At 41.3% G+C, this 12,295-nt stretch overlaps 1 protein-coding gene across 3 annotated transcripts in view; it reads right to left on the bottom strand.

Moving 5' to 3' along the window:
* Positions 1-12,295, bottom strand: part of CEP192 (centrosomal protein 192) — a 93,133-nt gene that overhangs the window by 26,715 nt on the left and 54,123 nt on the right. For all 3 annotated transcript variants that reach the window (XM_029224395.1, XM_029224414.1, XM_029224405.1), the window contains 8 exons: positions 11,721-11,839; positions 10,641-10,817; positions 9,236-9,326; positions 8,867-9,043; positions 5,541-5,801; positions 5,168-5,283; positions 3,548-3,657; positions 730-880 (listed from right to left, as the gene is read on the bottom strand). In XM_029224395.1, the coding sequence (XP_029080228.1) occupies positions 730-880; positions 3,548-3,657; positions 5,168-5,283; positions 5,541-5,801; positions 8,867-9,043; positions 9,236-9,326; positions 10,641-10,817; positions 11,721-11,839 (1,202 nt within the window). The remainder of the gene's footprint in view (positions 1-729; positions 881-3,547; positions 3,658-5,167; positions 5,284-5,540; positions 5,802-8,866; positions 9,044-9,235; positions 9,327-10,640; positions 10,818-11,720; positions 11,840-12,295) is intronic.

The raw sequence follows: 12,295 nt of genomic DNA, 5'->3' as shown, positions 1-12,295 counted from the left end.
CCTGTATCGCCGCATCAGTGTCCTAACCTTGACGGGCTTGCCATGCCTATGAGGGGGAGCATCTACAGCCAATTCAGGGCTACTGGTCATCATGTCTGCAAGTCACTCCTAAATGGTTCAGAAAAACCTGTATATGAAAGACCATAAGGTAGGTGTGGTAAAACGTTATCAACTGCGAAATCTCGGTGCAGATAGCGTATGGGAGTTCTCTATAAAAGTAACTTAATTAATTTGTTTCTGGCTGCGTCGGGTCTTCATTGCTGCACATGGGCTTTTCTCTAGTTGCAGCGAGTGGGGGCTACTCTTCATTGCCGTGCACGGGCTTCTCATTGCAGTGGCTTCTCTTGCTGTGGAGCATGGGCTCTAGGCACGCAAGCTTCAGCAGTTGTGGCACATGGGCTCAGTAGTTGTGGCACGCAGGCTCTAGAGTGCAGGCTCAGTAGTTGTGGCACAGGCTTAGTTGTTCTGCAACACGTGGGAACTTCCCAGACCAGGGATCGAACCCTTGTCCCCTGCATTGGCAGGCGGATTCTTAACCACTGCGCCACCAGGGAAGTCCCTCTGTATTGTTTTTAAACTTTTCTGTGAATTTGGAATACTTTCAACTTAAAAATAAAGATGAAATAAACAGTTTGAGACAAAAACCCAACAAAGTACAAGGTAAAAGATCAGTTCCACTGTGAATCAAATAATCTTCAACTCAGATGAAAGATGTTTTGTTAGTTTTACCTTTTAGATTCCAAGCTAGGTCTGGAAGAAGGTGGAAGAAACTCTCTGCTAGAAACAGAATCTCTAAATTCTCCAATTACTGAAAGTATAATTTTACGCATGTTTCCATAAAAGAGCTGGACGTCATTGGGCCGCTGGGGAAGGTCACATACTGAAATAGAAAATAATGTTTGAAATACATGAATCTTCACGTAATCACACCATCAAGTAACAGAGGCACTCATATATTTACATATTTTCTTGTAGCTTCTTAGTTGGGGGTAGGTGACATTTGGATTTTTAACACTACGGATTAGCATCAATGACTGGCAGCTCAGGCTCTGGCCCTGGATTTGGATTACAGCCACGCCAACGCTCAGCCTGGGACCTCTGGCAGCTTCCTTCACCAGTCCGAGCCTCAGTCTCCTCACGGGAAGTACGAGTAACAACCTCTCTCAGGGCTGTGGGCACTGTTCTGACCCCCAGCATAAACCAACCTGGTCAGTTTCCACAGCTCTCTGAGGTATCATCACCTCCACCCCAAATGAGGGGCCAAAACACAGAGGCTGAGAGCACACACTTCATAAGCGGCAGTCTCATAAAAACTTAAGTAAATCCAGAAACAGGCAGTATTAGTATAACTACATGTATTTAGATTGATCAGACAGTGCTCGAGGTTTATCCAAAGATAAACCTACCTGAATTTATATATACAAGAAATTTTAGAGAACATGCTTGTATTCTACATATAAATTAGATATTAAGAATTAAGTATTTTTAAGATGGAAACTCAGAAAGAACACAGGAAGTGTAAATTAAAATTTATATTAAATACATCTGACTATAAAAGTTTAATTGTGAAATTATTTGCCACAGTAATTACACATTTTACAAAAGTAAGATCGCTATGAATGCTTAATAGTAATACGCTCAAATGTTTTTCAAAATAATCATGTAAAAAGTTCAACCGCAACATTCTTATAGGGATCCATTACACCAACCAGCACAAGACCAAGTGGGGCTGCTTCCTCCCCTCACCTGGACAGCATGCACACCACCTCCAGGAACCCAATACTCCCTGATGTGCAACCTGGCCCCAAGGACCCACCTGAAGCCCCCACTCAACCCCATCACAGGGGGGTCTCAGCAGGTCACCTGTCAGGTTTGTCAACACAACCCTTAACACACCCACTTCCTGAATGTTTGCACATGCAGCTCCCTCTGCCTGAATACCCTCCCCCACCCTGGTCCACACCTTCTCCTCCTTGTCAACCCCCTCCCCGCTTTCTCAGCAGAGTGCCACTTCTCCGCGGCCCCCAGGTCCCTAAGGACAGTTCTGTCACAGCACTTTCATGCTATACTTCGATCACCTGTCTCCCCCTTGGCCTGTGAGCCCCTAGAGGCAAGGGCGGCACCTTCTTCCCCTGTGACTCGTGCCCTGCACTCCCCACCAAGTCCACTCAGCCATAGAGTCGTGAAGCTGCAAGGGCTGCACACTCACGCTGCCTAGTTCTCATTAGACTTCACTGCTGCTGCTACGTGTCTGGGTCCATCTCCACGGCACAGTTCAGGTTAACTCTTTCACGTGGATCCTTCCTCTGAGGAAGGGATATGGAAGGTGAAGCTTGGAGGAGCTGAGGTAGCAGAGATGGGCTATGAACTGAGGTTCAGCTCCAAATCCAACGTTCTTTCCAACCATTTCAAATCTTTTCATTATCTTTAACTAACCCACCCTTGAAGCAGATGATCTAGACTCCCAATTTGCTGAAAAGATCATAAACTATTCTATATCACCTCTACATAGGCATAAATATCCTTTTCCTTTATCATTTCCCACTTCAGAAGGAGTGTGTAGTTCATCATTAAAAAACTAGAAAATAAAAATGGGGGGAAAAGACACTACCACCTGAAATCCTACCACCAGAATATAACCACTGTTAATATTTTGGTGTGTATACTCCTGCAATTTTACCTAGGTAACTATAAATAAGACATTAAATTATTTTTACCAAATGAGCTGGTGGGGAGTGCAGGGCATGAGTCACAGGGGTAGAAGGTGCAGCACTTGCCTCTAGGGGCTCACAGACCAAGGGGGAGACAGGTGATCTTATATGCAAAATTTTAAAATAATTCTTTTCTTAATAAATTGAGGAGCTTTCCATGTCACTTAATATAGAATCATATTGTCTGAATGCCTTCAAGATATTCTATTGCATAATTAAACGATCCCCTACTCTTGGGCGTTTAGGTTACTTCTAATTTCTTCCTATTATAAACAATACTGTGGTGAAAATCTGTACACATACTTTTACACAATTTGCATGTTTCCATTCTTATATTTTGTATGAGTCATAGATACCATTAAATACCTGAATTGCTCAGCTCAGCTCAAATAGGGCTAAACATCTAGATTAGAGTCACACTACCACTATCACATCCTCCATAAATTGCACAGCAGTCACAAGAGCAGAGAAATCTCAAAATGAGTGTAAGTTTGCAATCATGAAGTCTTAAACAGTAATAACTTGAGTTTAATCATAACCGTTCTCCTCCTCTATTCACAAGTCCACCCAAAGACTAGGTGCAATAACATATTAATAACATCTAACATTTACAAGGCAAAGCCCTCTCATCTGATCTTCACAAGAACTCTGTGTAGAGAACAGAGACATTATTCCTCTCATTTTACAGCTAAGGAAACTGAATTTCAGTGATGTAATCTGTCCAAAGTCATACAGTAAAGCTGTGACTCAAATTCAGCCTGATACCACATCTAAGCTAACACTCTTCCTCCTCACACACTGGACCCAGAAGATTTAAAATACGTTGAAATTCCTACCTTCAGTTACGAGCAGCTCGTCCTGAAATGCTTCCGCGAAGTCGATGTTCTGCAGCATGCTCTGGGTGGGAAGGACCTGCTTCCTCACCCCTGGTGTGTGCAGCATGGCTCTGCCAGTAGAGATTTTATTCAGAAGTCGTTTATACATACGAAATAACCTTAATTAGATTTTATTCATGCATCTGGAAAATCCCACTAACATCATGATATATTACTTCATAGATATTATGTCCTAAATCCCAATATAATTGAAAAAAAAAAAACCCTTGTTTTGGAAATTCCCTTAAAAGTTATACATGGTAGTACAATCATCAGTTTCAGTTAAACACATCAAATCAACCACTTCCTAACAAAAGAGTAGAGAAAAGATAAAATTAGATTCTTTTCGGGTCATACATTTTCATTATTTGTGAAAATTTGGTCAGTTAGAAATTTGTCTCAGAAAAAATATGCCAAGAAAATGATACAAATAAAACATCAGAAGGGAATATTTAAATTACCATGTAATTCTGTTACTTTGACCTCTTCTAGAGAATTTTGAGGTGAGAGAACTAAAAAGTAAATTTCTCTAGAAAACACAGATGTTCACAAACGAAAGAAATCTCATTACTATAAATTAATGGCAAAGAGGAGTTATAAAGGAGTACGCTGATTTCTATATCCCAGTAGAGAGAAAGGAAAAAAACCAAAAAACTTGTGATCTAATTTCTCTAAATGCCAGTTTCTATTTCTAAAATACTCAACTGAGAGAAAAAACCGCATTCAAAGTTGAGCTCTTCACTTCAGGTCTGTGCTATCATCATGTAGCAACTCATCACTAAACTCTTCTTAAACATTCTAACAGTCTTTCACAGATTAAAAATAAAACAGTTTCCTGAACTGTGTATCAGAATAAAACACAGCAGAGCACAAAGGACTGGAAGAAGGAAAGACTGGCCCACGCACACGCCCGCCCTCCCGGGAGGCAATGACTTCCTGAGAACAATGAACTGGCAGGAGCTTCACTTACCTCATACTCAGCTTTAGGCTAGGAAACAAGATTTTGTGACACAAGAACTCTGAATTCAACACACAGAATGTCTAAATCACACCTAGACCTAAATATAAAGTTGACAACATTCCAGCATATTAAACTACATTTAGATCAGATGTACCAAATTTTTTACAAGTACAAGCTTAAGTAGCTAGAGTTAGACACCCTACACATGTCTAAAATAAGGCTTGATCCTCTGAAATGATTCTCAACACTCCCAGAAATGTTCCAAGTCAGGTGCGTTTACACAATATACTCTTTCAGTAGTTCTTAAATCTTTTCTGAAACTGATCTGCTATCATTACAAAGACCGTCCTACGATGAAGTCCAAGGTCCTGTCTGAGCAAAGGAGCAGAGGCCCCTATGTACGTCCAGAAAAGGATACTGCAAGGAAACCTGCAGACGAGTTTCCTACAGGTATTTCTCCTACAGGTAGCTTATCGGTCACACAAATTTTACCAAGATTTTTCATCTGCCAGTTCACTAAAAGTAGTGAAACATCTATAAATTCCAAATCCCAAACCACTGTCACAGCCTCTTTATTTCCACTGAATGGTCCCCACCATCATGTAAGGTAAGTGACCCACCTTCGGTACTGCTGCCTTGAAATTTCATCTCCACCAAAAAAGTATATAGTTGACAGTTCTGTGGTGTTTTTACAATTGTTTTCTCTGTCTGATGGATTATATATTATAGTAACATCCTGATGCCAAGAAAAAAATCAGGAGTGAATATTAAATATTTCTGAGTAAGTCATTTCACTCTGAATAAACTGTCACAGGAGCACAAACAGTCACTATAGACAAAGATGCACATGAAGAGTATTTCCAAGATCAGATAAGTCCTTCCACTCCTAAGTTCCTTTCAAATATGATTTTAGCTCTCCACCATAAAATACATAATTATTACTTTAACCTAAAAATAAGCTCATATTTTTAGTGCAGAGACTTTCATACTTACTTCTTGTGTTCTTTCCTTGAGCACAAATTTGTCTGGAAAAATCCTTAATACTCGAGGATTCAGCAAAACTTTTTTCTGAGAATCCTTAAAACCTACAGCTTTAACAAAAGCTGCTCGAGAGCCAGTGTTACGAACAGAAAAAACAATTCTACTTTCTTTGCCAGGCACTAAGTCATTCACTGTTACCATGTAACTGTCAGATAACTTTTTAACATCTTCCAAAATCAGGTTACTTGTGCCTCCATATCCAGACAAAGGTATCTAAAAATACAGAACACATACATCCAAAATTATTTTTATGTAAGCAGAAAATAGAAGATTAAATTACGGTCAGAGAAGACAATAAAAACAGATTTACTACAATTAAAATTATTAAGCTTTGTGTACTTTGGCTAGTAGCTTCCCCACAGTCAATCTCTAGCCTTATAGTAAGGACTATGTTTTAAGGGAAAAACAAATCAATGAGCTACAAAATTATTTACCTTCCAATATGCCAAGCTTAGATGATAAAAGAACAATAAAAAGATTAATATTGATATGTTTGCTTAAGCAGTGTTCAGCATGAAAGACACTGGTATTTATAATTTACTCTGAAATGCATAAAATAAGATAAATTGATAGATGGTTAAATATGTGATAAAAGAAATATAGCACAATGTTAACTGTAGAATCTAAGTGGTAGGGCATGCAAGTGTTCACCATGTAATTCTTTCAAATACCCAATAATTGTGAATTTTCAATATGAAAAGTTTTGGGGGCAGAAAAATCTATGAGCATATAATCCTGTTAACTTCCGGTCTAGCAGAGTCAGAGGACTGTGCCAAAGGGACCAAAGAGAAGCCCAGAACTCAAACAAGCCTCAGAGCACAGCCAACCCGGTAGCGAGGGGCAGAGTGGAGGCTCCAGTGCTGACCAGGACCACCCTTGAGCTACAAGGCTCCCAGGGGGCTCAGCACTACCAGGAAACAAGGATTCACAGAACAAACTCTATGAATAGGAATGTAAGAAATAGGTACCCTGCTAGGAAACAAACGTTTCATACCCTTTGACATGCATTCCCTAAAAATGAGCTTTCATTCCTAATTATTGAAATAAGTTCCAAAGAATCCTTTGCAAACTTAAAAACATCAGTAGCTTATTTCAAGTTGTTATGTACTAAGTAACATTTTGAAAAATTAAATTCAGGCTGATCAAAAATCAGTATTGCTTGCCCCTTAGTACAAATTAACAGCATTTTTAAAGGGCTTCAGATGTGAAGCTCCTGCAAATCCCACCTCATTCAGGGTGAGCTCTGCTAGTTCCCAAGAGCCAAAAGTGTTTCTAATTTTTCCTTTCCCACAGAGATTTGCAAGTAAATCTTAGGCAAGAAAATAGAAAGTAACAGGGAAAGCCAGCTTTTGAAAACACTCAAAATCAGTATTCTTCCTATATTTTCAAAGTCTAAGGAGAGGGCTTCCCTGTTGGCGCAGTTGTTAAGAATCTGCCTGCCAATGCAGGGGACATGGGTTTGATCCCTGGGCCGGGAAGATCCCACATGCCGCGAAGCAACTAAGCCCGTGCGCCACAAGTACCGAGCCTGTGCTAAAGAGCCCGCAAGCCACAACTACTGAGCCCATGTGCCACAACTACCGAAACCTGTGCACCTAGAGCCTGTGCTCCACAACAAGAGCAGCCCCCCCTGGCCACAACTAGAGAAAGCCCCACACACAGCAACGACAACCCAACACAGCCAAAAATAAAAACAAACAAATAAATAAAAAAAAAAGTCTAAGGGAGTCACAAATAATTACTGACTAAAAGGTTAAGAAAAAGAATGATTAGGGCTTCCCTGGTGGCGCAGTGGTTGAGAGTCCGCCTGCCAATGCAGGGGACAAGGGTTCGTGCCCCGGTCCGGGAAGATCCCACATGCCGCGGAGCGGCTGGGCCCGTGAGCCATGGCCGCTGAGCCTGCGCGTCTGGAGCCTGTGCTCCGCAATGGGAGAGGCCGCAGCAGTGAGAGGCCCGTGTGCCGCAAAAAAAAAAAAAAAAAGAATGATTAAATAAAATGAAATTTGACTAATGCCCACTGACCCGAAGTTTCAACCAGAGAAACTGCTGCTCTAGAGCAGGCTTCTCAGGGACTTCCCTGGTGGTCCAGCGGTTAGGACTCTGCACTTACACTGCCGGGGGCCCGGGTTCAATCCCTGGTCTGGGAACTAAGATCCCACAAGCCTCGTAACATAACATAAATAAAATAAAATAATAAAAATAAATAAAATAAAATAAAATCCATCTAGAGCAGGGTTCTCAGCCTCGGCACAATGGCCCTTGGGCTGCGCCATTTGACATGGGGAGCCCTGTGCACTGTGGGTGTCTGGCCGCACCCCTGGCCTCTACTCACCAGGTGCCACTTGTACCTTTTCCCACTTCCAGTGTGACAACCACAAATGTCTCCAGAAATTACCAAGTATCCCCTGGATGGTGAAACAGTCTCTGGTTGAGAACCACTGCTCTGCAGGCCTCATTCTGAAAATGGCCATTTATACCTTTTAACACCTCTCCCCACCAAAGCTCATGGGGCCATGTGAAGAGCTCCACAGAGAGTGTGTCCAGCTCCAGCATCAAATAAAGGTAAATTTGCCATAAATATCCATCCTTTTTTAAAAAACTTCTAGGTGTTGTTAATCTTGTAATTTATAACACATCCACTCTAACACTAGGAAACGACCAACATCGTAGTCCCAGTCCCACTGCCAACTAATTGCTTGGATTTTAGCTACTTTCAGGGAGCTCAGGCTTCATCCGATTACCCTGTCCTTCTTTCCTCTCCTCCAGGACTCATCATTTTTCTCTCTTAGTACCCTGAATCTAGCTAAAGAAATGACTTGAAATCTTTTGAAATTATGCTGGGAAGAAACAAAATAGAAAAGCTCTTGTCTTTGTATCCCTGGTGTACGGAACAGAGTCTAACAAATGATGTCAATAGATACTTTGCTGAACTGAAAGAATAAAATTTACTTGGAAAGTCAACATCTTAAACATTTCCATCTGGATTTACCAAAAAATGGATTTCTGAAAAGTTGAGTACATTTCAAAAGTTTCAAACCGAAATGAAACTTACAAGCATTAGACAAGCCATTACTTACAGGAATACTCTGGTGGCTGCTTTTAAAATAGGGTAATCCTACAAGGTATATAATTACTCCTTAACTTGTTTGTAAATCTAGGTAATCACATATTTTGACTTATAAAAAGCAGAGTATATGTAATTTACCAATATTTAACCAATAGTTACAACATGTCATAAACTCCATGGGAGGGAAAAAAAAGCTATAAAATTATCTTACCGTGAACTTAAAGCCTGGCTGTGATCGAATTCCAAGTTGTTTAATTTCTAGTTTGGCCAACATACAAGATAATCGAGTAGGTGCAAACAACACAGAGATGTAAATGTCTTCTTTTGGACGAATCCTGATCTCACAGTTACTAGTCAATCGCTCTTCTGAACCAAAAGTGTGCTGAAACTACAATTAAAAAAAAAATCTCTGCATAAAACAGAGCAGCAGCACAAATAAAACATACAATTAACATGAACTCCTCGAAGATTAAGAACACAAGATGGCCTACGTTAAGTGTCATGTATCTAGATGTTAAGTGTTAAGTGTCCTGGATCTAGACAGAACGTGAAACAGAACAGAGCCATGCACTCCACAAACCTGAAAGCAGTCCTGGTCTTGTCCTCTAATGAGCAGTCGTAAATGTTGGGCTGAAGATGTGGAATTATTTCTTAAAGCTAGTTTCTGAAGCCTAGAAACAATGACACAACTTAAATGTGGTTTTCCCCCATGGATATTGCTACAATCATAAAAACAAAGCCAATTAAAACTGACTGCAGTGTTTGGAGATGGACTGACTGCACAGGCCTCTTGAGCAGCCTGGAAGTGCCTCCACAGTCCCAGAACTCTACATTTGTGAGAACGTATGCTCAAGACTCACCTTATCAGAGAAGATTTTGGGTTTAGTCTCTCTCCTGTTATAGCTCCTTAGCTGCCCTTATTATTCATTCTCTATGTATAGGAATTATCTGTCTTATAAAATAGTAATCAATGAAAATTCAGATTACCAAATTCATTAAGTCATTAAAGTCAATACCATCCTCAGCTCCTAAACCTATCTTTCGTGGAAACAAGGGTCCTAAGCACATCGCTCAGATTTTTTACTTTAAGAGACTCATTTGCACAAAGTAGTCTTTTAAACAGCATACTGAACTAACCTTACTTTAAAAAAACTTACAGTGCAAGTAGAATGGATGTATGAATAGCAACTGGCTCACAGGATGAAAATCCTTCAGTCTTTGAAAATATATGAATCCTCTCTTCATTAGAGAATACAGAATACATGAATAAATCTCCATTTTACTCAAATTTTGAAGACTGGCAGTTAAATTATTTAAGCTGTGGTCTATGCCTTGTGCACCTTGTGCTAAAAGGGAAAGGTTGCTGAGTTTAACCTCAGAATAAAATCAAAGACCTTTGGTTATCAGCACACCTGAGAAAAACCTTCCATAAGTACAATGGTTGGGAAAGACGTTCTGAAAAATATTTTTTTCATAAAAACAAAGCCAATTAAAACCAAGTACAATGTTTAGAGATGGACTGACTGCATGGGCATAGGAGCTACTGAGGAGGGCACAGTTCCTCAAACTCACGGCCATGCAGGACATTTCAGGAGCCTAGCTGAGAGGGGTCTTCACTGAGAGCTGCGTAAAGAACACGTGTCCCTTCATCAACTAGACTCTAACTCCTTAAATAGATGCAACGTCTCTGATGATTTCTTCTTCCCACCAGTCCCCAGGGCTTTCCAGAGAAGGAACGAAGACACACTTAATTGCCTAAGTTTGGTCATCAGCACAGAATTCACCAAAGAGCTTAAGAAAACTGAAACCTAATTTTTTTGGCTTGTATTTTAAAAATAGGTTAAAATTTTACTAAAAAATTTGTATTCATGATAGGATGAATAATGAATATGATAGTTTTATTTCAATTCTAAAAACATTAACATGGTCATCATCAACACAGGGAAGACTAGCATTATGTGATAACAGCTACAGTGTATACTCACTGTGTCCTGCCCAGGGGGACACCTCCCCACGCCAGAAACTGCTTGTTGGATAAAATCGAAGGAATATCTGAGCAGCAAGATGCAGGCGTCAGAAGCTTGTTTCCTGAAGAAACTACTTCACCTTTTAACATCACTTCATACTGAGGGCCAAACGACTGCACAAATATTTTCAAGATCCTAACAAAGAAAACCATCTAAGTTCAATATTCAGAATTCAATTCTTTCGACTACTATTGTCCTATGCGCTTCCTTCGTCCAAGAGACTGAGCTGGTCGGTGCTGAGGCTACACTGCATTCTCACCCTCACAGCTTACATTCCAGAGGAGAAAACAGACAGAGAAGGAGACGGGTACATGCCACAGGCCCATGCCACGAGCACAGCGGGAGAGAAGTGCATGGGTCACGGGAGACAGGGAGGGATCTGGGAAGGGATGAGGAAAGCCTCCTGGGTGGGGGTGCTACCCCGGTGGGCAGGTGCGGACAAGTCCTCCCGGCACAAGTGTTCACGTCCAAGCAGCCAGCACCTCTGCACCCAGGGACAAGCAGGTGGAGGACAGTGAGGGACTCGGGGGCTCAGGAACCAGGCAGGGGGCTCGGCAATCAGGCAGGGGATGGGCCACGTGCGTCTGAGGACAGCAGGCTAAGCTACATTTTATCAAGCAAGTTCAAAAGCTGGTGACAAGGGTGCTCCAACCACTGTAAAGGGATATTCACTTATGATTTGGGTGCCAAAAAGTCACTGGCCTGGAAAAGATACAACTGTCAGTTGTATCTTTAACAACTGGCAAGGTCAACTGATGATTTCCTTGGTGAGAGAGAAGAAGTTAGTGAGAAACATCAAGATTGACGTGTTATTATTTACTTTTGTCAGAATATACTTGAAAATAGTGATTTCTTACTTTCTAGTCAGCTAGCTGGTTTAAAAGGAGATTTTCAGTAAGCAGAAAGATCTGAGGCTAAAGGAAAGAGGTAAAGCGGTGCTGTATAGGCGAGGTGAAGCGTGTACTCTGTCCCTCAGGCTGTGGACTGGAGCACACCTAAATAAGCACAAATTCGCCGTGATCAACAGTCCTACGTTACCTTTCCTCACAGGCTTTGGAATCCTTTGGAGAAAATGAAACTATAACTTCGTGCTCTTCTCCAGGTTTAAGGAATAGTTTCTCTGGATCCACTGAAAAGTGACTTCCTTGATCTGGGATCTAAGTATTTACATAATTATAAGTCAACGCTGACCTGCAGACATGGCTTTCACACACTCACGTGCCTTGTCTCTCTCACTGACCACAACTGGGTATTCTACTCCCTCCCTGCCCAGCAATGCCCCACCATCTTACTTTCTTGGAAAGGATACATCTTTCTTCTCTTCCATAACAAACTATCCCCTGCCCCATCCCTAATTCCTGGCCACCAACACCCCCTCACTCAGCCACACAACTCAGAAATGATGTCTACACATGTGGCTCCCTCTCCTCCACCCAGCCACAGGATGACTCGGTCTTCAGGAACTAATCTAGAGCTTGGTTCTTGTACCTATTACATTAGACATCCCAGCTGAACTTCCTAACCATCTGTTTTATGCTCGTGTAACACCAGCTCTGAAAGCCCGGGCTCAGATTCTTCTGTCTGACCACCCCTGCCAATGCCCCCAGCCCTTG

Source organism: Monodon monoceros, unplaced genomic scaffold, assembly GCF_005190385.1.
Source record: "Monodon monoceros isolate NGI ecotype Baffin Bay Population unplaced genomic scaffold, NGI_Narwhal_1 Super_Scaffold_1, whole genome shotgun sequence".
Taxonomy (NCBI): domain Eukaryota; kingdom Metazoa; phylum Chordata; class Mammalia; order Artiodactyla; family Monodontidae; genus Monodon; species Monodon monoceros.
This window is presented reverse-complemented; position numbering and strand designations above follow the sequence as displayed.